Source organism: Desmodus rotundus, chromosome 12 (assembly GCF_022682495.2).
Source record: "Desmodus rotundus isolate HL8 chromosome 12, HLdesRot8A.1, whole genome shotgun sequence".
NCBI lineage: Eukaryota > Metazoa > Chordata > Mammalia > Chiroptera > Phyllostomidae > Desmodus > Desmodus rotundus.
Window position 1 is genome coordinate 80,313,394 of NC_071398.1, and position 25,101 is coordinate 80,338,494.

The window sequence follows — 25,101 nt, forward strand, 5'->3', positions numbered from 1 at the left end:
AGAACTGAAGAGGTGTATGGCGCGCCCTCAAACTATAAGGAAATGTTATACTACATGCAAAATATAAAAAAGTGAGACAGGCAACAAAACCTGGATCGTGATAGTTTATAGGTTAGAAATGATCCAGAGTGTTTTTCTTAATGAAGGCCCCTAAGACCTGACTGTCTCCCACGTACTTTTCACTTTTAAGAAAAATTTGACCTTGACTTCCATCCAAGGTTATAGTCTTGCCCCATCCCCAGTGGTCCATTGTTCAGCAAGACAAATGCTGACACTGAGACTTCCTAGGAATGAGCCTTCCCAGCACTCCAGGACCTCGTTATCAACCAAAACGTTGGACATCAGTGCATCCTTTGGATTGATTTATGACCAAAAGGGGAGGCATGTGGACGAAAAGGGGCCATACACTAAACCTGACAAGCTCAGGGGAGGCCTGCCAGACGGCTTTACAAACTCAGAGGCCTACAGTAGCCACAGAGGATGGTCTCAAATTGAAAATTTTCTAACTAAAAGCAGGTCAGGCAGGCAGTTGTGCCCTAGGCTAGAATCTTCCCTGACAAAAGTCAATCTTTACCTTAATTGAGCCTGTCTATTGTCTTTTTGCATCGATGTGACATACCTGTAGAATGTCAAATTTCCTTTTTCGGACCCCCTCAAACCATAGGCACCACACGGGAGGGAGACCACAAATTCCCATGTTCTTGCTGTTATCATGTTAACGGTTGAGTGTTAACTCTCCTGTACCCACCAGTGTGAAAGAAGTATGTGTCTGTCATTTTACTTTTTAGCCAATCCCAGATGTTCCCCCAACCTTTGCTTTCTCCCACTGTCCTAGTCTATCACCAGTGGATTTCATGTAACCCACTTACGTCTTCTCTTTTGATTGTAATGTATAAAATAATGTACAAAATTGCCATTTCTAAAATTTTTTATTTTTTCTTAAAATTTTTATTTGTTCATTTCCAGAGAGAGGGAGAAAGAGAGGAAGAGAAACATCAATGTGTGGTTGCCTCTCGTGTGCCCCCTACTGGGAACCTGGCCCACAACCCAGGTACGTGCCCTGACTGGGAAGTGAACCAGTGACCCTTCTGTTTGCAGGCCAGCATTCAATCCACTGAGCCATACAGCCAGGGCACAAAACTGCCATTTTCTGGAGCACTTTTCAGTCCACTGAGGTTTTGCTTCCCATCAATTGTCATTGGTTTGGCTCAAATAAACTCATACAAATTCTTACAGGTTTAAATATTTCTTATGTTGACAGAGCACAGAGGATTTTTAAGGCAATAAAAAATACTCTGTGTGATTTTATAATGATGGACACATGTCATTATACAAACACATAGAATGGGTAACACCATGAATGAGCCATAATGCAAACAATGAACTGTAAGAGGCTATGATCTGTCAATGTAGGTTCATCAGTTGTAACAAATGTACCATTCCTGCGAGGGATATTAATAATGGGATAGATAGTCTATGCATGGGTCCGGGCAGAGGGTATATGGAAAATGTCTGCATCTTTCCCTCAATGTTACTGGGAGCCTTAAACCAATCTTTGAAAAGTAGTTTTAAAAACAAACAAACAAAGAATTCAGACACATTAAGTATATATCATTTCATGTATATGAAGTTCAAGAACACTACAAGTTATCTGTATCAGTAGAAGTAAGGCCGTAGCTGGTGTGTCTGGCCTGTGATTGAGTGCTGGCCTGTGAACTGAAAGGTCGAAGGTTCGATGCCCCATCAGGGCGCATGCCTGGGTTGCAGGCCAATCCCCAGCTGCGGGTGTGTGAGAAGCAACTGATTGATGTATCTCTCACACACCAAAGTTTCTCTCCCTCTCTTTCACCCTTCCTTCCTCTCTCTCTAAAAATAAAATAAAAAGAAGTAAGAGTAATAGTTAGTTCTGAGGAGTGAGGTTTGGGGGAGGTATTGTTTCAGAAGGGGCATTAACGAGACTTCCAAGATACTGGGAACAATCACATCTTTATTTGGGTGATGGTTGGATAGTTTATTTGGGTGGTTGCATACATAGGTTAAAATTTGTTGAGCTGTTTATTTTACTATATGTATGTTTAAACTCAACTTTATCTTTATTTTTTTAAAGATTTTATTTATTTACTTTTAGAGAGAGGGGAAGGGAGGGAGGAAGAGAGGGAGAGGAACAGCAATGTGTGAGAAATACATTGATCTACACTGATTGGTTTGCAGGCTGGTACTCAATCCACGGAGCCACACCAGCCAAAGCTAAACTCAACTTTAAAAAATTGGAACAAATAAAACTAAACTGAGACACCACTTTTCTTTTGTCAGATTGGCAAAAATCCCAAAATTTGAAAAGTTGTCAAAGTTTTAGGGAATTAGTCACCCTCATTGCATTGCTGGTGGGTGTGCAAGTTGGTAAACCCTACAGAGCAGCACTTCAGAGTGGACGTAAGAAGTGCAAATGCATATCTGAGCGGGCAAGCCCACTGCTAGGAGTTTAGCTGCAGATACTCTGCATGGAACGTGACAGAGGCATGAGATTACACGTCAGGCGTAGGTGAGAGATTAAAGTTGACAGCATTGTATACAATAGCAAGAGATTGAAAACATGTAAATGTCCATCAACTAGGTTAATAGATTATGGTATATGCACAAAATTAATACTATGCAGCTGCAAAAAGAAGAAGGAAGCTCTTAGTAAATTGATATGCAAAGAGTTAAAGATATTAGGTGAGCTGAGGAAGATGCTACTTTTTGTATAAGAAAGGGGAAAACGATATATATTTGTATGTGCTCATATTCACACAAAGAAACCCAGGAATAGGGGGAGAGAGGCGGGTGGAGGTGGAAGAGGGTATAAGGTGGATAAATGGTAGTAGAAAAAAATACAATAAAAACCAACTATTAAAACAAAAACAAACAGAAAAGAAACCCAGGGGGGACCAAAAAGAAGGTTAAAAAAGTGCTTACTTACATGTATATAGGTATAGATGACAATGGGGAAGATGCAAAAGAAATTTTTCATTATATATCATATATACATAATTTTTCAACAGTGTAATTGTTAATTTTCAAATTAATTTAAAAGAGAGACAGACTACTATATGATCCAGCAATTCTGTTATCAGTAGGAGTGGAGTTCTCACGATGACCCAAGGAAAAGAATTTCCTGAGGCCCACATGGGAGGATGGGGTTCTGTGGTAAACTTGATTGATGATGTAAAATTAAGGGGGGTTCCCCTCCTGACTTCCCCATGTCCCATCTCCGTCCATCTGGCCATGGAAAAGGTCCAGCCTTGTCCTCAGCAAGGCCAAGACAACAGTCAGTGTTCAGAGTTTCTGCTCCATATTAATGTCCAGTCCAGCCCAGTCCAGCACCCGCCAGCTTAGCCTGTGTTTCCAGCTGCAGTCCACGGCTGTGCTGCAGTACGAAGGCTCCCCCCTGGAGCCGGCGTGTGGAGTCCTCACAGCCATGGCCATGTGGCTGCTAGGGCCACAGGGCCACAGAGAGAACAAACGAGTGCCCCCTGAGTGTGGGTCACGGGGGTTGGGGGGAGAGAGAGTGCACACAGGCACAGGCTTCTTTGTTCCCCTGGGATTATATATCTCGGGCTTGGAAAAGACCAGGAGGTTTTTTCAAAATGACCAATCAGCTTCCGAAGTTTCCATGGGCTTTGGATGGGTCCACACCCCCTAGTAAGACTGGCAGGCCACTATGGTCAGCATCTCCCCCTGTGTCCCCAAAAATGCGCTACAGAGGGTGGGGGAGGGAGGAGTGTTAATTCCCTTGGTGGAGAAATGCTGTGGCCCCTGCAGTGTGCAGCTGTAGCTTCCTGGCTAAGCAAGCAAGCTCATGCTTCCCATTTTATTAAGTTCCTTTCTTACAATTAATAATTGGTTAAACACCAACGGTAACAATTCCAGTTCTGAAAACACTAACTCAAAAAGATGTCTGTACCCCCATGTGCACTGCAGCATTACAAAAGCCAATACAAAATTTGAGAAAATATTGTTTTTCTAGGTTTTCATGTTTAGATATTTATCAGGTTTTTTTTGAAAGTTTACGTTGTAATTTATTTTCACATTCTAATTAAATATTTATTTCATAATCAATTTTGTATTCTTTCTCTTAAAGAGGACCCACCAAGCTGCATAAGATTCTGGCCTCACAAAACTTGGATCGTCCCTGGCTGGGGGCTGGCCGGAGACGGAGACGGACTTTGAGGAGGCAGTAAACCTGTCTCACAGAGTTTTTAGATAGAAATATTGTGCTCTGTGTGACATAACCCTCCTCTTCCCCATCTCCTGTATGAAATCCTTAGGAAAATGGGGGCTTTGTGCCCTGATTGGCATGGCTTAGTGGGTTGGATGTCATGCCGCAAACTGAAAGGTCATCCCCAACTCGATTCCTGGTCGGGGCACCTGCCTGGGCTGTGGGCCAAGTCCTTACTTGGGGGCCAGAGTGAGAGAGGCAACCAATTCATGTTTCTCTCGCACATAGGTGTTTTTCTCTTCCCCCTTCCTCTCTCTCTAAAAATAAAAGAAATCTTAAAAACAATAGAAAATAGGCATTTTTTGTTTTAAAATTTAACAGAGAACAAGGTGGGAAGCACTTGGATTAACATCAGCAACGTGAGAAAAACATTTTGAGGATACAGGGAGGAGTTGTTTACATATGGCTGCAAGTTCCGTAGCGGCCCATTGTGTGACCAAGATGCCTGCTCCTTGCGCTCCTCAGGCCGCATCTGGACAGATTTTGCTCCAGATGGGGAGGCAGGTAGTTACCGAAAGAATACTGACACATTAGGATGCACCTACAGGAGCTCACTCAGAATGAATGGGAAAGAGTTTAGAGTCCGATCTTGGAGGAATCTCTAAAAACTAGTGATGTCGTGTGGCTGAGACTCCTACATGTGGGTGGAGGCAGGGGAGGCAGCAGGCACTGTTGTTGGAAGACAGAGGAGACTTGTGTTTAGCTAGGAAGGGCAGTGCTAGGACCAGTGGACCAGGCAGATTGGCTTCTCAGTAAATGTAAAGGGAGTTGATATTAAATACCCACCAAACAATTTATAATTCATATTGGAAAGATGTCCATCAAATGTTAACTATTTTGGTGGTAGAATTTTAGGTGACTTTAATTTCTTCTCTGTGCTGCTTTCTAAGTGACACAGCACATAAGTCTGTGTCATTTCTAGAAAACAACAGCCATTAGTCTTTTTTAAGTCTCTATTAGATATAGCTAGTCTCCAAAGAACCAGTTCAGTTACTGAAATCCTGCTTCCCTTGCTGCTTCTCTCAGCTGTCACACAAGTGGATTTAGTTCATTCTGAGCCTCACAACTTCTGTAAAAACTCAGTTCCAAGCTCAGCAAAACAAAGATGCTCCTTCTGTAGATGGCAGTCGAAGGGATAAGCTCTCTTGTCCATAGACAAAATATTCCCTCAAAAGGACTTTTAATGATTGAAATATCTCCATCTTCTTATATCAGGAAGAATATTCTAGTTACAGCTGTTCAAAAATAGAATGGTCAGAGTTCCAAGTTCCTGGAGGTTTTTCCGATAGAACGTAGAGGAATACACAGACATTTTTAAAAAGATGTTGGGCCTGGGTAGGCAGCTGGATTGCACAACCTCTACTTTTTCTTCTAAGATGTTTAGATCTCACCAGTACTTCTCACTGCAGGTTTTAATCGTGTGCTGCATTTCACTTCCCCCTCTTCTCTGGACAGCAGGAACTCCTTACATGCGGCATTGTGGTTTGCATAAAGGAGCTCTTCATAACACTAGCAGACCCTTATCTAGTTCTCATTACTTGCTAATCAGCACTCTAAACATGTAACGGGGAGAATTAACTCATGTAATCTTCAAAGCGACCCTATGAGATAGGTCCTCTGATCATTCCTGTGTTACAGAGCAGAAAATTGAGGTTTAGAAGAGTTGAGGGATTTGCCCAAGATTACATAGATTATGAGGGGCAGAACTGGGATTTGAATCCAGGCAGCCTGTCTCCAGAGTTAGCCTCTTCTTAACCAACGTCACACTGCCTCTCACTTGATAGAGGTTCGAAATTGCTTCAATTCTGAACACTGAGATCTATGTGGTATTCTAGCCTGGTCCTTGCCTGCTGGGAGTTTGGTGGGCTGACCTGGTCACGGGACATACCAGCAGCCTAGGTATGCCATGTGCAGTCCACATCTGAAAGCCAAAGGCAGAGAATACTAATGGGATAGCGTCATCAATTTCAGAAGGGGTGCAGTAGTGATTGACACATGAACTCAACAATGGAATCTTTGCTATGGAAAGGTTCTTAAAGGGCAAGCAGCCCAGCCACTCACTCAGTGGTGCAATGTGTGTCGTAGGGGAGCGAGTGGTTGGGGTTTTTCCTACCTGGACCCTTTCACTAAGTTTGGGGTTAGCCCTGCAGTCAAGGAGGTTCCTGCCCCCCACCTCCCCTGTTTCTTAGTCTCCTCCTCCTCCTTGGCATCCTTGCCTCTGCTTTGTGTCTAACCATATCCATCCCCACCCTGGCCCTTCATCTTGGTGGTAAACAACTTGCCAGTAACCCCGCTTGCCTTCTAACTCAATAAGATGACATCTCCCTGGACAGCATTAGGTATTCTTTTATGGTTAATTTATTTATTTGTATATTTTTACAGCTCCTGCAATTTAATTAAAAAATGACTTTCAGGCTGCAAAATTAGCCTCCACTGCTAATTAAATTCCATGGATCTGGCCTGAAAGGCATAAATCATTAAAAAAACAAAACACAACTATTACCAAATGTACTGTTATGATAAATAAATTACCCAAGCTCTTTGACGGAGAGAAAGAGGGGGTGGGGAAGAGCTTATTTGTCTTGCGAACTCTTATTTTTTTTTTCCAGGCTCCGGCCTTGTTCCCGGCTGGAGTTCCCTTTGCACACTGTCTACAGTGGGCCCTCCTACCCCAGCCGGCCCGCGGCTGAGCTCTCCTACCCCTAGCTGCGTGGCCTGACCCCCCTTTCCAAGGGTGTCACGTGGGCTGATGAGATAATATACGCGAAAGCCTTTGTCAACTGCAGGACACAACTGAATGCCAATGATTACTGTTATCACTGTTATCCTACTCCAGGGAAACCCTGCTGCCACCTCGCCCCTGCCAGACCTACTCGGCTGGACAGCCCGGGAAACTGCCCCGCCGGACTGCCCCTCCCACGTGGGCGGCGGCTCCCGGCACAAATCCGCCTCCACGCCTCGCGGGAGAGGCGCTATCGCTACCCTCGGACCTCCCCACCCCTCGGTCAGTAATGGCTTTCCCAGTTCTTCCTGGCTTCAGGGGCCTTCCTCCGGAAGGAAATCTCCTCCGTCCCAGTGAAAGTTCTCGAGCTGCTGAAACCGTCCACTCCTCGGGCCTCTCCCGACGCCCACCCCTAGCGCCCTCCCCTCGAGCGCCCGCGGCGGAGCCGGGCTGCCCCGGAAGGATCTGACCGGCGATTTCCTACAATTGTCCTCCTGCAGCTCCTCCGTCGTTCCGCTCCCCGCCCCACTCCCCAGCGCCTCTCGTCTGCCCCCTTCCCGCCCCAAAGCCCAGGCTCTAGGCACCCAGCCCCACGCCCAACTTCCCAGGCCCCTCGGTCCTCCTTGGCTTACGCGCTCTCCTGGGGGCGGCCTACCACCCTTGGGGGGAGGAACTGGGGCCTGGGAGTCCACGTGGCCCCCAGGGCCCACCGGGAAGTTGAGTGTGCTGCGTTACCACGGCAACCATCCTTGTGTCAGGCCCTCTCAGTGCTTGCTCTTCATCCCCAGCTGAGGAGGGTGAGGACTTAACCGTGCAAGCTCCCTCTCCCAATAAATCAGATCTGACCGAGGCCAAAAAGGGTGGGCAGGGAGCACAGAACGTCAAGTCCACTGGACAAGAGAGAGGACAATTTTATCCTTTCTTCATCCCAGACCACTATCAGCGACCGCTGCCCTGGAGACAGACCTCCAAGCTGTCCACCCGTACCTCCAGGTCCCACTGGGCGTGGACTCCAGGAAGAGGCTTGGGGAGGTGGGAGGAGGGGCCTGTCTGCACTTGATGGATGGTACTGAAGAAATGTCTGGCACTTTCTTCCCCCTTGGGGGAGGTAAAGCTGTAGCGGCCTCTCCCCCTCATCTGCATTCCTGCCTGCCTGCCTGCTCAGGAGGGGGGTGGGGTGAGCCCCTGGACCTGGACAGGGGCCCTTAGCCTGGCTGAGAGTCATGTTGCAAACTACCACTCACATTTGTCTACACGGGCATGGAAATGGAAAGACATGTGGACAATCCCAAAATCTCAAGTCAGGTAAAAAGGGATCCGTATGTTCCCACTCCCATCCCTCCTTCTCTGTTCAGCCATCACTCCTCTTCCGGCGGTGTGCCGGGCATTGGGTTATAAAGCAGCTGTTTTCAAGGTGTGGTCCGCAGCCCCTGGGGAGTCCCCAAAACCCTTTCAAGGGAGGCATGAGGCCCAACTGACTTCCATGCTCTGAGGGTGCTCCAGCAGCCGGGGTGAAACGCCCGGAGTCTCAGCAGGAGTCAAGGCAGTAGCGCCACACGCATCATTGAAGTCTTCATTACCACATATTGGCAGTTAAAAATAAAAATAAAAAGCAAGCCAGTTTCTCTTAAAAATGTCCTTGATAAAGCGGTAAAAAGTTACTAACATGTGATGGGTTTCTTATCGTTATTTTAAATGAGTTAATAGGGCTTGTTTTAATGTCTAATATGGTATATATCAATAGATATAAACCCACGTAAACAAAAGCTCTTTGGGGCCCTCAGTAACCCCTAAGGGTATGAATGGGTCCTTGGACCAAAATGTTGGCACTGCTTGGGTCATTCTTAGGCTGTTTCCAGCTTGAGAAAAATGTTTTATCTGACAGAAAGGGTGGAGAACATGGCTGAGTCTTCTGGCAACCTTCTCTCCCTCAAAAACAGACACTGTCACTAGAATAAAAATTTTAATGGTCTCCACTCACAGGAGAAGCAAGGCATACAGGCCTTCAGCCCCTCCATGCCACGCCTCTCCCCTCCACAGTGTATCCAATGATGGGTGGTGGGAGATAGAGGGGTGTTTGTGGCCTGTGTGGGCTAGGCCCAGGTGTGGACTCCCCCCACCCCCTAGATTCACCTATAGTCCCTTTTCCTATTCCCCCCTACGGTGGCTCTTCCCCCTCCCCATAAAAGTCACAGTGTAGCAAAGTTGAGGGAAGAGGGCACAGGAAGGGGCAGGTGGGTCCAGGAATCCACACCGCAGGCTGGCCTGAGTCAGGGCGGATAGCCGGTGTGTGTGCCTATGTGTGTGCCACTGGGCATGACTGTGTGCTCTGGTCTGGTCCTGTGAGCTTCGAGTTCTCTCTCCCCTACACCAGTCCTCTTTCAGAGGTCACATGGTGTCTCCACTGGAGTCAGCACACCTGAGCTGTTCACACCACTCCTCTGATCCTTTGGCAACGGTGGGGCTGCTGTGGGTGAGGGTGGGACCTCTCTGTCACTTCTGGCACAGGGAAGAGAGGTATGGAAGGCCAGCAGGAGAGGCAGGTCAGCCTCGGGTGCTATTTCCCCGCTCCCCCAGGAGCCAGTAAGTCCGAACTTTGCCTTTGCCCTGGTGGGAAAAAGAAAAGGAGGTTGGGATGGGGAGTGGCAAGCCTGCTTTCCCAAATGATGGGAGCGAGAATGGGTACTTGAGAAGGGGCCTCGGGGAGAGGAGCTCCCTCTGGGACCTCAAGGGGTGGTGAGGGTAGGGACTTCCTTCTCTACCTTCATTTCTACATCCCCTCGAAGCTCCAGCTCGAAACCACCAAACTCCTCCAGGACAGCCTTGGTCTCAGAAGACAAGTGGATCTTAAGGGCTGAGTAGGATAAGGAGAAGAAGGGAAGGTGAAGGATGCAGTGGAAGGGAGCAGGGCAAATCAGGGACTTGCCCTGTGGGGGTAGAAAGATGCTCTTCCTTTTCTGTCCAGAAAGCTTCCTAATTCAGAGTCCCACCCTCTCCATGTGGTGTCTGACCATACTGGCCTCTCCCCTAGAACTTGAGAGCTGTGTTATCCATCTTGGTAGGGAAGAGTAGAGTCACGGTAGCTATTTAAATTAATTAAAACTAAATGCAGTTAATTCAATGCATCAGTTGCAAAACCACATTTCAAGTGATCAAGAGCCCCCTGTGAAAAGGCTACCAGATTGGGCGGCACACATTAGAGAACATTTTCATCACTGCCGAAAGTTCTATTGGCACTCCAGAGCATCACCAGGCTCTAGACAAACATCATATAGCACAGCTGGTCGGGAGCTCAGGCTTTGGATCCTGCTCTGCCAAGTGTGAACACTTGCTTGGGGGAGTAATAGGAACTCTCTGGGCCTCATTTTCCTAGTCTGTAGAGTGGCGATAGTGACAATGCCCATCTCAGAGCCTTGCTGTGAGGATTAAATTCAACATTCATAAAGTAAACACAATCTGGCACATGGGAAGCACTGTATTAGCGGTTGCTGTCTGCTAATTAACTCACCATCCTCATTTTCTAGCTAAGGTAACTGAGGCCTAGGGGAGACGATCTTCCCAGGCTGCTGAGGTCACACCCAGGCCTCTGGACTTCTGACGGGGCATCCCCACACCCCTTCTCTTCTGTGACCTCCCTCTGGACACACCCCCTGTACTCCTGGGGTCTGCATCACAGTGAGCTTGTTCTGTTGTTTAACCATTTCTGAAAAGGTGCTCCGTCAGGACTGGGCCTCAGTGAGAGGCTTTTCTCTACCTCAGTGCCCAGGGAATGCCTGCTGCACCAGAGCCCCTCTCAGCTCCCAGGAGCCCTTCTCCCGCATGCGGCTTGGAAGGGATCTGCATGTCCCCTCCAGCTAACTGTGGGTCTGGGTCTTCTCAGTACGCCAGGGCCTGGCACTCAGTAGTTGCTCAATAAATGTTTACTTGATTGAATTGTGTTGAATATAGCAGGAGGGCAGAAGATCAACTTAGGAAGCAGGACCAAAGGAAGGGGCGGGAGCAAGCATTAGGTCCCTACTGTGTGTCAGGGGCTGTGCTAGGTTTTTTACAACCTGAGACAGGCATCATTTTACAGATAAACAGCTGAGGCTCAGACAAGCTGAATGACAATTACGTGTTCCTCATGTTTATGGCTTTCTCATACAACTCCACTGAGGCAGGTATTTTGTTCTCATTTGTGCAGATGAGGAAAACTGAAACTCAGAGCCAGGTTAGTTGCAGAGCTGAGATTCACACGCAAATGAGCAGCTCTGAGTCTTCTATACCACCCCCAAGAGGAGCAAAGGGGCTCTTAATGTGGGATTCCTGCTGGCAACTGGTGAACACTGGCCTGGAAAGACTTTCCAAACATTTGGAAAGATGGGGCAGCTAAGATCTGAGTCTCTGATTAGACTTCAAGGTGATCTACCCAGGCTGAGCCCTTAGGAGCGGGAGCCTGGGAGGACAGAGGGCTAGGAGCTGGGACAGGAATTGGATAGGCACAAGCTGTCCAGGGGGACTTTCCTGGACTCCAGCTACGCTGCCCTCCTTTCCCATCTAGAGGGCCACCATACCTTCTCCGTTAGACTCCATTCTTGAGGCCGTGTTGACTGTGTCCCCAAAGAGACAGTAACGGGGCATCTTCAACCCTACCACACCAGCGCACACAGGTCCTGGAGAGAACGGAAGCCCATCAGCTGGGGGGCTGGAGGTTGTTAAGGGAGGGAGGTGGGAGCCTACAGGGTGGCCACAGGGCGGGGCTAGGGCACTCATGGAGAGGTGGGAGGTGGAATCTTGAGGCTGGTGGGAACGAGCCTCACTTTCGCAGCTCGGCCTCCCGGAGCCCCCTCCCCGCACTGTCGGTGGCTTCACCTGTGTGGATGCCGATGCGCAAGCGCAACTGCTCCTGGGGCCGGTGGCGGATTCGGAAAGAGCTCACAGCGTCCAGCAGCGCCAGGGCCATGCGGGCCACCTCTCGGGCGTGCAGCAGCCCGTTCCGCACTGGGAGCCCCGACACCACCATGTAGGCATCGCCGATCGTCTCCACCTGTGAGGGCAGGGAGAGGGTTCAGGACTTGCAGGCTGGAACTGTCTCTTCCCTGTGCCGCTCCCAACACTTCGTGCACTGCCATCGTCATTCTGTACCCCCATCCGCTAGTCGCTGGCTTTCCCTCCCACCTCCCTTCCTCCATCCTCCCCACCCCCCAGCGGTTTCTCTGCCTGCTCCTGGTCTCCTTGTGACACTGTCTCTCCCCATGTGCCTTGGTCTCCTCTCTTAAAGACTGATTCATTCTGCCCTTCACTTTTCTCTGACCCTGTCCAGAAGACTCTCTGTCCCTTCCCATCCACACTCCCACTCTCACCTTGTACACATCAAAGTTGTCTATGACGGCATCAAAGCAAGTGTACAGGTCATTGAGCAGGGTTACTACCTGGCAGGGAAGAGAGCCAAAAGGAGTGGGGAGTAAAGACCCCACCTGGGCTTGGGTGGGGAAAGCAGAACCAGAAGGTAGGCCTATGGGATGGAAACTAGGCCAAGCACACCAGCCTGGTCTTCACCAGTGGGCTGCTCCCTGACTCACCTGCATGGGTGTGCTCGCTGCTGACAGGGCTGTGAAACCCACAATGTCACTGAAGTAGATAGTAACGCTGTCAAAGGCTTCGGCCTGGACTGTCTCCCCGCGCTTCAGCTGCTCAGCCACTGAGCTGAGGGGTCAGGGATCAGAGGGTGAGGTGGGGTTGGCACAGGGGTGGCACGGTGCACATCACCAGACACGGGCACTCACTGAGGCAGGATCTGGTAGAGCAGGGCCTCAGCCTTACGCTTCTCTTCCAGGTAGGCCTGGGTCCGCTCTTCTACCAGCTCCTCCAGGTTGTTGGCATACTGCTCCATGCGAGACAGCAGGTTGTCCAGGATGTTGCTGCTGTTCTCTCTGAGGGCCAAGGGGCAGCGGGCAGGGGTGAGAGGGGAGCAGCAAGTCCTACCCCAAGTGCCCGCCCCGGGCCTTCACCCCACCAACTGCAGTGGGGACCCTGGAGGGAGTGCAGGTTGAGGGGCACAGCAGGATGGTGTGGCAGTGGCAAAGGGTAGGAGGAGAGTTCAGCTCATCTTTGAGATGCCAGGGTTAAGTATGAAGCTTTAGGCATACTGGCTGTTTTGTTCAACTTTGTCAAACAGTGAGTTAGAAGGAAGTGGAGGAGGAGGAAAGGGACAGGGGTGACTGAGAACAGTGGGAGGGCACACAGGCTTAGTGGAGTCTGGAGGCACCGGGCCAGGCGGCACGCTGGGAAGGTGAGCTCACAGGGTGAGCTCCTGCAGAGGGCAGAGAGGCCCCATTTATGCTGCACACCATTGGAGACTAGGGACCCTGGAGGCCAGGCAGGAAGGGTGTGGGGTGACTTCCTTGCTGGAGGAGAGGAGTATGAGAGGTAAGGGACTGTGGGGACAGCTGGGTCATTCAGTATTCACAACGGGGACTGTGAGGCTGTGGTGGCTTCAGTAGGCTATGTAAGGGGGGCTGTGAGTGGCTCCCTCTGCCGCTGCAGGGGTGAGACTAAATGCCCTCACTTAGGGCACTTATTGGTGGTGGAGGGGCACGGGAGGCTGGGGCTGCTCTATGACTAAGGCGGGTGACCTGTTAAACTTTCGCAGCATCAGACGGATCTGCTGGAAGGGCGGACGCTCCTGTGGGTCCTCTGCCCAACACCTCTGCATCAGGTGCCCCAGTCCCTCCAGGTGACTCTGCAGGGCTAGGGACGGCCGAAAGGGTGGCTGCTCGCCCCTAGTCACACGCTCGATGATCTCTGTGTGGTGGGGGGAAGCAGCTCAGCAGTGGGTCAGCCAAAGGCCTGTTAACATATGGGGTGGGGAAGTCCAGGACCAGGGCATGGGGCAGGGGAGCCCTGTAGGGTCCTGGGCCAGTCATGAGTCAGGGTCACTGGCAGCAATGGAGCAATGGGTGGCTGAACTTTCCAGAAGGAAGATGTGGTGGTATCTCCAGGGGTCTCTCTCTGTAGGGCTGGGGTTAGTTGAGACTGTGGCAGGGCTAGGAGACAGCATGGTCCTCTCACCTTTGGGGCTGAGATCCAAACCTTCCACATGGAATACACCACTCCTCAGGGCAATCTCCTGAAGGATGATCCCAAAGCTGTACACATCACCAGCCTGAGAGCCCCGGGTTGGGGGCGAGGCCATTCGCAGGAGCTCGGGCGCTGTCCACAGCTTTTCTGCAGGTCAGAGGTAAGGAGACACAGGGTGAAGGGCCCCAAAGCTAAAGGCAAACAAGGATGTAACTAGATTTGGCTGGGACTGATGTAGAGACACCACACTGAGTGCTAGAGCTAGAAGAGGCCTGGACACCACTTCGTCTGACTCTTCTTTCTGTTGGTGAATGAACTGAGCAGGGGTCCAGAGAGGCATGCTCAAGCCCATTGAGGCCAGGCCTCAGTCTCCCTGCTGGGCTGGGCTGTGGTCAGGGTTGGGGACAGAGTGGGTCTGAGCTCACTGGCATAGAGGATGTGTCCTTGCTCTGGCTCTGGGTCCCTGAAGCTCTCCAGGCCATAGTCAGTGATCTTCAGCACAAACCGGCTGTCTACCACGCAGTTGGATGACTTGAGGTTCCCATGGGAGCAAATGGCCCCATTGTGCAGGAACAGCATCCCCTGGAGAATGTGGGAAGCAGGGGTCTTGGGTATGGGCGGGACACACAACCACAGCCAGAGAAGCATGCCTCCCCCACATCCAGTGGGCTCTCCTGGACCTGCCTTGACGATGTCATTGGTGAGAGAGTACCGGAACATCCAGTCCAGGGTGATGCTCTCATTTTCCAGAATGTCCTGCTGGGCAGTGAGAGTCAGACCTGTGCCCTGCAGAGCCCCCCAAGGGGCACAGAGCCCTCTGCTGTGCAGGGCTGCCAGAACAAGACATAGCTTTGCATTTACTCTAGTGCCATTGCCCTCCCCACTCCCATTTGACAGATGGAGCAAATAAAGGTCAGAAAGAGACAGGCTTGCCTGGGGTCAGAAAACTGGCCAGGGTCAGAGCCAGGGCTAGACCCAGGTTTCCGGACACCCCTTTTGTCACCTCACCTGTAGGCTCCCACGGGGACAGTACTCTGTGATGATACAGATGTTGGGGGGGTCAGTGCAGGCACCCACAAACCTGGTCAGGTGTTCATTCTGTACATCCCGCATCTACAGGTGGAAGCCAGCATCAGGAGCCTGACAGAGACCTCACTCCTCACCAAGTTGTCCCCCTTTCTCAAGGACCCCTCACCCTTCTTAACTCTGTTCATTCTCCGCAGACATTCCAGGACCTTCCCTGGTGATTCCCAGCCATGCTCTTTCGCCTACCTTCCCCCCAGATCTGTTCCCTTCTCCCTCAGCCTCCTAAGCCCTCCACTCCCCAGGGGCATCAAATATGGCCCCTCAAGCACCTTCCTCCATCTATGATCCCCTCCCACCACACACAATACTCAGAGGCCCATCCTAAGGCTACTGATAACCCTGAGGTCCCCCTTAAGCAGTGTTGTTGGCCAACCTCCCTGTGTCCCCCAGGTGGGACACTCCCCCAGGCTACTGCCTCACTCCCCACATTACATGCTTCAGTTCAAACAGGACTTTTCGCGTCAGCTCAATGCGTTTGCGGTTCACACATTTCACAGCCACGAGGTTGCCCTGGGCAAGAAATGGAGACCGTCACTGTGAGGAGATGGCCCAGTGCCCTGGGACTCCAGCTGCTCCTCACAGCCCACCCCTGTCTCTGGCACCCTCCCCCATCTTCTGTTAGAGAACACCCTGCCCCAGCCCCCCAGGCCCACCTTATAATACGCTGTCTTGGCAAAGATTTGGAACTGGCCCTCTGTGGTGAGCAGGGAGCCATAATTGGAGCCTCTCTGGAGGAATGGAGAGCAGAAGGGATGTCAGCCCACAGGCCCTACGGGGGCCTGGATCTCCCTGCTGGTAGCTTGAGCTCTGGTCTCCCCTACCCTGCCTTATCTTTGTTCTCCCTGCTTCTCATTCCACACCATGAAGTCCTCTACTCAGTTACTTTTTTCTTTTAATGTATTTTCACATATACTATCATCAACCTTTGAAAGAGCTCTCTGAGGGAGGCTCTGTAAATATAATCATTACCCGAGGTCGTCTCAGAGAAGGACTGTCACTTGTCCAAAGTCACACAGCAAGTGAAGACAGAGCTGGGACTAGAACCCTGCTCCCTGCTCTCTCCCCTACCCATCAGACACTGCCCTCCCCCTGCCCCATACCCAGGTACCCAGCTGCCCCCCACTTCCCCCCCAGTACCAGTGTTCTTACCCCACTCAAGGTCAGCCGGCTGCCTGCACTCCGGAGGTGCCGCTCAAGGCTACTGGGCTCCAAGTCCTCCCAACGCACCCGCCACAGCTCTGAGGCCAGTTCCTTTTCCAGCTGCATCTTCCTGGAGCAGGAAACTGGCAACTGAGCCCCTGAGCCGGGGAAAGTGCTCTGTCCCGCAGCCCCTTCATAGAGCCCTGGGACCACTGTGTGTGCTGACAGCCCCACTGCTATGCTAAGAGGCAGATTTCAGGATTGTCGTCGGTGCTAAACGTTTGGAGAATTCTGCCTCACTGGGACCTGGGTAGTCACTTCTTTTCTTTGAGTTTCATGTCTTCATGTCCAAATGTCCTCATTTGGAAACTGGGGACTCGATACTTATTGCAAAGCATTGTTATAGGAATGAAAGAACATTGTGTGGAAGTGTCTGCACAGAGCATATGATCGATGAGCACTGATTTTCTTCCCTCCCTCCTCGCTTCCCTCTGCCCTTAACTTCTCCTGAACTTTCATTTCAGCTCCACTGGAAGGCAGGAGCAGGGCTCCTTTAACTCTCTTGGTGCACACAGGGCTCATCACCCCTGCTCTGCTAACGGGGCCCAATCCCAAAGGGTCTGAACCATTGCTTCTCATCCGGTCTACAAGAGTAGGGAGGACAAACCAGCCCCTGGGCCAGAATCCAGGCCTTTATGATACCACTCCCCCAACTGCTCTGCTCCTCCGGGATTGCCATGCTTTCCTGGCCGCTCCTTCCCCTGTTTCCTCCTCCTCCTCCTCGCTTCCTTGTATCCTAAGGTTTTTCAGTCTCTTTTCTCCCCCATCTCCATGGGCCTTGCCCTGCTGTACCCTCACTCTTCCCTCTCCCTTCTTGATCCCTGCCACCCCCCCTGAGGTAGGTTAGTGCTCCAGGTCTCCCAGCCTCACTCACCACCCTCATCCCAAGGCTCACCTGTATATGAAGATGGAGACGACCAGGATGCTGAGCAGGGAGAGACTGCCCACCAAAGCCAGCACCTCCAGGGTGGAAAAGCGGGCTGTAGGAGACAGTCCAAGTTGCAGCAAGAAAGATTTTGGTTAGACAGAGAAGAAAGAACCTCCTAAGAGTCACCCAGTGAACTAGGATGATGGATAAAGGGAAGAAAACGCTCAGTGTGGGAAAGGAGTGCTTCTTTGACCCCTCGTGGGGGGAACCAGTGGCTCCAGAACAGAGGCCTGGGTGGCAAGGGGCAGGCACCTTGGCTGCAGGTGGGATCCTCATTTTCAAAGCCGCATGTGGGGATGTCAGGAGGCGGGTATCCCCGGGGCCAGTGCAGTGTGCGCCCTGATACAGCCACCAGCTCCTGGGAGGTCCCATTGTAATTCAGAACGACCTACAGGGGTGAGGGCAGGAATGGTGGTGGGGGCAAGGCCTCCTGTCCCGTGGAAGAGTCCTGCCTCCCACCTACCCCATCTCTGCTTCCAGGCCCTGTGTCTGGGCTGTCAGCTATGCACCAGATCCCTCCTCTGAGTGGATGCATTCCATACCAATGCCCCATGTTATCAGAATGGAAAAATTTGAAAACTCTTCAAAGGGGAAAAAAAAACCTCCATATAAGAAAAACTCCATACAAAGAGAATTCAATATGGAACCCTAGCCCTATACACAGGCAGTTTGGAGCACATAGAAAACAGGAAAAGGCAGTGTTCTCAGTCCACATTCTTGGCCTTATCCATGTATTCTTCCTCCAAGAAGCCTTCCCTGGATGACCCGCTCCTTGGAGCCTGTGCTCGGCCCCTTCCTGTTCCCGACGGTGCTGACAGCTGCACATGTGTGTCCATCTTGGCCCTGAGCTGCCTGTCTCTGTGGGAGGGCTTCTGCTGACCTTAGGAGACACCGGGCTTCCAGGGAGCGGGGCTGCGCTGCCTCCTCAGACATGGGGTTCCCCAAGGGTATTGCCCGTGAGCCCCTAACATTCTGGCTGCTCCCCCAGACTAGAGCAGATCTCTTCAATCCAGAGCTCCCCATAAGTGACCAAGCATGGCAGGTCACAGAGCAGACAGATCCCCTGGCAGGGCTGTGGGGGGAGTCAGAAGGGCGAGACGTCTTTCTCTGTTGGCCCTGTCTTCTCTGGACACAGCCTTACCCTGAAGGCACTAGTCTCAGGATCCATATCCCAGAGGGAGAAGTCAGTCTCCCGATCTCCACTGCTGTCCATTTTCAGGTACCCTGTCACACCTAGGGGCATGGAGAAAGACTGCTGTGTTTTGAGCGAGTGGAAGGAAGTGCAGGGACCACTGCCCTACCTCGTCTCCATCCCTTGATGGCCTCTGCCTTGCCCTCCTAACACATATATATGGAATGATAACAAAAGGGACAGACACTTCAGCAGCAGGAATGATTGGGGCTGGACACGCAGAAGGACTTCTTGATGGAGCAAGAGAGATGGGGCAGGAGGGCCTAAAGAAAGCTGCGGAGGTTTCTTGTGGAAGAGCGGAAAAGACTGGTGTAACTAGCTCTGCTGCAAGACTAGAGGCTTCTCGTGGTCTCCTGCTTGGTGCATGCACCACAAGGCAGCCCACTGCTACCTCCACGTCCTGACCTTGGAAGCTTCGGTTCCACATCCGCTGAGTGATGCCCTCCCCATCGGTGACGGTTCCCCCTTGTGCCAGAGTCTCTCTCACTGCCTGGACAAAGAGCAGGAGCCCATCGTGGAAGGATGCTGGGATGGTGTTCACCTGCAGGGACCAGCAGAGCCTGCCTGAGGTGGGGTACAGAGTCACGTGCTGAGGGGAGGGGAGGAATGGGAGGTGCTGGGAACTTGGAAGAGGATGGGAGAAAACACCCCCACGTGACAGATTTTGCTACTGATAAGATGCCTCTGCATATAACACCTTTGAATCTTGCTAGGCAGATAGGGCAGGACACATCGTCCCCATTTGACTGATAAGGACAGGAGATGCAGAGGCTGAACAACTTGTTAAAGCCACACCTTGCCCCCATCAGCAGGAGAGACACAGAAACAGTGGGAAGGGAGAGAAAGGAGTATCTGGGGATACTGGGGTGCCTGAGAAAACAGGGTGGAGACTGGCAGAGGGCCATGGAGTGGGGGCTGAAGGTCCACACTGGAGGGTCCTAGGACCCCCTCCTACCAGGCCATCCTCCATGGTGAAGTTGAACTGTTCATGGGCCAAGTGTTTTAGTTGCTGCAGGAATTCCAAGTACTCAGGATTATCTGGCTCTTTATATGTAATGATTTTGGCAGCCTGAGGAAGGGGTCAGTGGAGAGGGGTGAGCTGGGTGCTGACCGATCCTCCCAGTACCCTGGTGCCCACCTCAACTGGACCCCATGTCCTGGGTGAGGCGTTATCTGCTCCAAAGCAGGGGATCCAGTGGGATGGCTTCTCCAAGTCCAGCCTATTCTCTCAAATCTCATTATCCCAGCTCTGAGTCCTCTGGCCCTCCATTCACCCCTGGCCCCAGATCCCTGCTCTTCGTCACCTAACTCCCTGGGAGCATCAGGAAACTCGTTTCTAGAATCCTTTCAGACACGGCAGGACCCAGTGCCCAGAACTATGCGTCACCAGCTCAGAGTCCCACAGCTGGGCTTCCGACCTGGACACTCACCTGAAAGGCACGGTGGGCACTGCCATCCTGCCCATCCCCTCTCTCCCAGGGCCTGCGGGGAGCAAGGCCATGCGCACCTTGCAGGCTTTGCCCAAAGAGATCCAGGTGGAAGAAAACATAGTCCTCCCCACTCAGACCAGTTTCCAGGGCCAGAAGCATCAGGGTTCTGAAGGCATCTGGGGAGCTGCAGATGTAGATAACTGGGGAAGAAGAGGGGTGGTCAGGAAGAAAAGCAGCCTAGGTCTTGGAGGAGGGAGCTCCTCAGACAGGGAAGCTGGGGCACTCAGGGGATGTTCAGAGACCCTGTGGCAGTCAGGTGGAACCCCTGGCTCCCTAAGTCTAGGCTGTGGCAGCAGGAAGATGGAGAAGGGTGGGAGGAGAAGGTGGGAGGGGAGAAGGAGCAGAGGCAGCGGGAGCAGGAACTGCTGAGCTGAAGGTAGGGAAGGTGGGGTCAGGAGTGGAGGTGGGAGGGAGAGGAGGGTCAGCTGGGGAGCGGCGGGTGTGTGGGAGCAATGGGAAGAGAAGATGGAGGAGGGGGTAAGAAATAGGGTAGAAATAGGCTGTTGGGTAGAAATAGAAAATAGGCGAGATAAAGGGATGGGAACTAAGCCGGGGACCTACTGCAAGTGTCAGGGTGGCAGCAGGCGTTCCTTCCCTCCGGATACCTCAGGAGGAACTGGTGAGCGGGAGGAGGGAGAGTGGGGGAGGTGAGAAGAGAAGGGCGTAGTATCAGGAAAAGAGGGGGATAGAGAAAGAGAAGGAAATAGAAACTTAGAGATGAAAAAGGCCAAAAAAGGCTGAGATTGGAATGAGGAGCCGTGAGGAGGAGGAGGGGGAGGGGGAGGGAAAGGGGAAGGGGAGGAGGAGGAGGAGAGGAAGAAGAATGGCCAGAGAAGATGGAGGACTTCCGAAGGCACCTCCGAAGACTCTGGAGCAAAGCGACGGACCCCTGTGCCCGCTCACCTCGGCCCTTGCGCGGCACGGTCCGCAGCACGATAGAGTACTGGTGGAGGTCGCCCTCGGCGAACTCCAGGTGTTCTATCGTGACGTTGAGGCGGTCTCGGACCCTCACGTAGAGCCCCTCCACCATGAAAAAGCAGCGCTGGTCGTCCTGCGGCCGGTAGGCGTAGATCACGAGCGCCCGGCGCTCCCAGCCCAGCCGTCGGTGCAGCGCCGCCACGAAGTCGCCCAGCTTGGCGTGGCTGGGCCCCGCGCGCGTGGTCAGCGCGTACTCGCCCTTTTCCCTGAAGCCCAACGCCGGGGCGCCGGCCGTCAGCAGCGGCACCCGCCAGTGCGCGGTGAAGCGCGCCACCGGAGCCGCGGCGTACACGCAGCCGGGGCCCAGGAACACCGCGGGCTCGTGCTCCCACTTGAGGTCCACCGCGGCCAGAGGGGCGGCGGTGTCGGAGCAGACGCCCCGCGCGTCCTCGCTGCTGCCCAGCACCGTGCGGACCGTCCAGCCGGGCAGCAAGTCGGGCTGCGCCTTAACCCTGGCCAGGGCCAGTTCCACGGCCGGGCCCACGCGCGCCCACGACCACGGATAGGAGGTGTTGGCCAGCGGCAGCACGGCGGCCACCGTCAGGTTGCCCGCGTGGCTGCCCCGGAGCAGCAGCAGTGGCGGCAGGAGCAGCAGCAGGCGCAAGTGGGCGCCGGTGGGGCACCTGGGGCGCGGCATGGCCTCAGAGGGCACCGCAACGGGCGGGGACTCCCACCATGGCTTCCGCGGTCCCCTCGGGCTCAGGGTGCGCCCTGATGAGAGTGAGGCAGAGCGGGGCGATCACCCGGGGCACTCAGTCCCCACCGGCTGCGACGGTCACCATCAGGGTCGCCAAGGGTGCACTGCGGGCGGGAGAGCGGGCGGACCCCCAGCGGGGCGCGCGACGGCGGGGTGCGTGGAGGGCGCTGCGGAGCAGGTGAGCGCGAGAAGCAGAAGGTCGGAGCCCGGCCCGAGTGAGAGTGTGTGTGTGTGTGTGTGTGTGTGTGTGTGTGTGTGTTAGGAGAGAGAAAAAGAGTGCTCGCTGGGGCTCTGGAGAGAAGGTGAGAGATGGCGCGAGGGAAGGAGAAAGGGGAGTGAGTGTCGTGTGCGTGCGGGAGCGCTGCCCCAGCGAGTGTGCCAGAAGGGGTGTCCGGCCGGCCCAAGTCTCCGGCTGTCCGGGGGGGACTGGGGAGGACCTGAGCCAAGCTCCAAACCCTCCCTCCCGGACGCTTCCCCTCCCATACTCGGTGACAGCAGAGCCAATCCCCGATCTTTAACTCTTTCCTCCCCGCCTCCAAGTCGCGGGCTCTCCCGTGACCACAGCCTGCGCGCTGTCTGCATAGATCCTCTTCCAGCTTCTCTGCCGCCTAACACGCACCCCATCAGACAGGTGGCAGCGCGGAAGGGGCTCCTTCGCAGAAATGTGAAGGGGAACTGAACAGAAAAGTGTGTGGGAACAACCAGAGGTCTCTTGCACTCCTACCTTCTTCCTCCGTTTTCACCGGTTCTGTCTGGGGAGGAAGGACGGGCTGGTTTGGGATCTCCGCGGGAAAATATGTGTGTGTCTGAGACAGACATGTTTCTGGAAACGACGTTAAAGTAGGTGAGCCCAAGGTCCCAGTGATCCAGCCCATCTAAGACACCCCTCACTCCCCCATTAAGCGAATCGGCGGAGAAAAAGGACCAGGTGGAAGTGTGGAGTTAACTCTTTAGTTCCCAAAGTGGTGTAGGCAGTGGAGGGAGAGCGCGCGGGTGGTTGGAGGCGAGAGGGGGGTGACCTCAGGGCCGCTCTGGGAATGTGACTGTGTATGTGTTTTGTGTTGAGAAAGGTTGTTAAAATGAGTTTTGTGGTGGCGGTGAGAAATAGTGCTGGAAACGACCCGCAGAGGAGGAGGTTTGGCCGCCCTGGACGGCTGCGCGGCTGGTCAGGACCGCTGTGGAATCAGTCTGCCCTCTAATGGTCAGCAGGCGTCATTGACCGTATGCTGCCACAACCTCTCCAACCCTGCGCCCAGGCCTGGACCCAAGGTCAGCAAACTTGTTCCGGTCAGCAAACAGTTGCAGGGGACCTAGTACGCATTAAGCAATGACTAGAAGCTGAGGGTAAAAAGAGAAATACATATTCAGTCTCTACCTCTGAGGACCTCTATTGGGGGTATATAACCATAACGTACTGTCGTTAAGCACTACAATATAGAGACGGATACATTGCTAAAAGGCCCAGATGAGGACTATTCTGCTTGCCTTGGCACCAGGAAAAACTCCAAAGAGAAATCATTCAACAAGGGTAGAGGATGAGAAAAGTATTCTAAAGAGAGCATAATACTGAAGTATATTTCTTATATAGAGAATTTTAGGAAATTTTTGAATACTTTTATGGGTAAGAGCCAACAGTAGCCCATGGACCAACTTCAGATGGCAGGCATGTTTTGTTTGGCCTGCATGCTCCCCTTCTCCATGTATATATGATTTTATTTATTTTATTTTTAGAGAGGAGAAGGGAGGGACAATATGCGAAAGAAACATCAACAGGCCGCCTCTCTTGGGCCCCCAACTGGTCCTCTCGCAACCCAGGCACTAGCCTGGACCAGGAGCCAAACAGCAACACCTTGGTTCCCAGGCCAATGCTCAATCCACTGAGCCACACCAGCCAGAGGTGTATATATGTTTAATTTAATAACCCAAGCTTAAACATCAGTAGATGACATGTGAGTATTTGGAGTTATGACTTGTCTCGACATACTGGAGAGCTGCTAATAGAAGTCCTGCATCTCTCCATGATAACTCAGCAGGAATCAGTATCCATTACCTCTCTGAGATGTCTAGTTCATCTGGTTCTTTTCCACCCTGTTCACTCATTGACATTTCTGACTGTAGTAAGGAATTATGATTTCAACACTGGTTTATGGTGTAAGGTGTGTACATGTAGGAATGAATGAGGAAGAGGTAAAAAACGGCAGCAGAGGGCAACTCATGCAAGCTTTTCTGTGATAGGAATGTCTTTTTCCTGTAAGGGGAGCTCCAGAGGCTATAGAGGTGGATAAGAGATTGGAAGATTTTAATTTTTTTTGATGTACCAATTTTTTATTGATATGCAACAAGTCACTTAAAATTTTATATTAGTCCTGGCTGGTGTGTCTCAGTTGGTTGGAACGTGTCTGGTAGATGAAAAGATCGCAGTTTTGATTCCCAGTCAGGAGGCGGCGACCAATTGATGTTTCTCCAATCAACCTTTTTTTCCCTCTCTGCCTCCTTTTCTCTCTTAAAAAAAAAACAATAACAGAGAAACATGTAAAAATTTATTTTTACCTTTAGGCTTTCGGCTCGGAGGAGGCAAAGGTGCAACTTTCTTCGGTCGTCCCGAATCCGGGTTCATCCGACACCAGCCGCCTCCACCATGCCGCCGAAGTTCGATCAAAGTCGTTTACCTGAGGTGCACCGGTGGGGAAGTCGGTGCCACGTCCGCCCTGGCCCCCAAGATCGGCCCCTTGGGCCTGTCTCCAAAAAAGGTTGGTGATGACATCGCCAAAGCAACCGGTGAGTGGAAGGGTTTGAGGATCCCGGTGAAACTGACCATTCAGAACAGACAGGCCCAGATTGAGGTAGTGCCTTCTGCCTCTGCCCTGATCGTCAAAGGCCTCAAAGAACCACCACGAGACAGAAAGAAGCAAAAAAACATTAAGCACAGTGGAAATATCACCTTTGATGAGATCGTCAACATTGCCCGACAGATGCGGCACCGATCTTTGGCTAGAGAACTCTCTGGAACCATGAAAGAGATCCTGGGGACCCAGTCTGTGGGCTGCAATGCCGATGGCCGCCACCCTCATGACATCATAGATGACATCAGTAGTGGTGCAGTGGAGTGCCCGGCTAGTTAAGAACTACAAAGGAAAATATTTCAATTAAAGATCACTTAACGACCCCCCCAAAATTATTTTAAAACATTTGGAGAATGTAGTAAGTTTCCTTGATAAAATGTTAGCCTCAAAGTACACCACCAGGCACACTCTTGGGGAGATCACAAAACAAAAGTTCATAGGCGATAGAAAATTGCTTGAAGGACATAGATTATTAAATCTTAAAATTTCTTCAACTTTTTTACTAGGGAGATTTTTTAAAAAGTTTTATTGAGCTATAATTGATGCACCAGAAACTATACATTTAATCTATACAGTTTGATGTGTTTGGCCATATGTATACACCCATGAAACCATCACCATAATATCTAGGTAATAAACATATCTGTC

At 52.0% G+C, this 25,101-nt stretch overlaps 1 protein-coding gene and 1 pseudogene across 3 annotated transcripts; one reads left to right on the forward strand and one right to left on the reverse strand.

Annotated features, from left to right (window-relative positions):
- Positions 1 to 8,926: 8,926 nt before the first annotated feature.
- On the reverse strand, positions 8,927 to 22,045 carry NPR1 (natriuretic peptide receptor 1). Of its 2 annotated transcripts, none has more exons than XM_053915807.2 (22): positions 20,839 to 22,045; positions 19,876 to 20,075; positions 19,401 to 19,514; positions 18,851 to 18,986; positions 18,395 to 18,486; positions 17,506 to 17,641; positions 17,221 to 17,305; positions 16,275 to 16,395; positions 15,779 to 15,853; positions 15,558 to 15,635; positions 15,048 to 15,152; positions 14,724 to 14,798; positions 14,465 to 14,621; positions 14,031 to 14,186; positions 13,595 to 13,763; positions 12,746 to 12,892; positions 12,542 to 12,665; positions 12,323 to 12,391; positions 11,832 to 12,006; positions 11,534 to 11,632; positions 9,743 to 9,834; positions 8,927 to 9,587 (listed from the first exon to the last, which is right to left on the reverse strand). In XM_053915807.2, exons 1-22 carry the CDS (start codon positions 21,548 to 21,550, stop codon positions 9,525 to 9,527), a joined length of 3,180 nt encoding a protein of 1,059 aa, XP_053771782.1. In that variant the 5' UTR covers positions 21,551 to 22,045; the 3' UTR covers positions 8,927 to 9,524. The 2 variants fall into 2 exon arrangements, with proteins under 2 accessions (XP_053771782.1, XP_053771783.1); XM_053915808.2 differs by having other exon boundaries at positions 14,724 to 14,795; positions 20,839 to 22,044.
- On the forward strand, positions 21,589 to 24,776 carry LOC112315453 (large ribosomal subunit protein uL11-like; annotated as a pseudogene). Its single transcript, XR_002975900.3, has 2 exons — positions 21,589 to 21,788; positions 24,167 to 24,776. The product of XR_002975900.3 is annotated as a large ribosomal subunit protein uL11-like (transcript).
- The last annotated feature ends 325 nt before the right edge of the window (positions 24,777 to 25,101 follow it).

What these genes read in the sequence shown, in the direction of transcription:
- NPR1 (XM_053915807.2), bottom strand. Translation starts at nt 21,550, where the DNA reads ATGCCGCGCCCCAGGTGCCCCACCGGCGCCCACTTGCGCCTGCTGCTG. An exon ending in CCAAGACAGCGTATTATAAG is followed by an intron (nt 15,636 to 15,778) that starts GTGGGCCTGGGG and finishes TTTCTTGCCCAG; the next exon opens with GGCAACCTCGTGGCTGTGAA. An exon ending in CAGCGAGCACACCCATGCAG is followed by an intron (nt 12,392 to 12,541) that starts GTGAGTCAGGGA and finishes CTTCCCTGCCAG; the next exon opens with GTAGTAACCCTGCTCAATGA.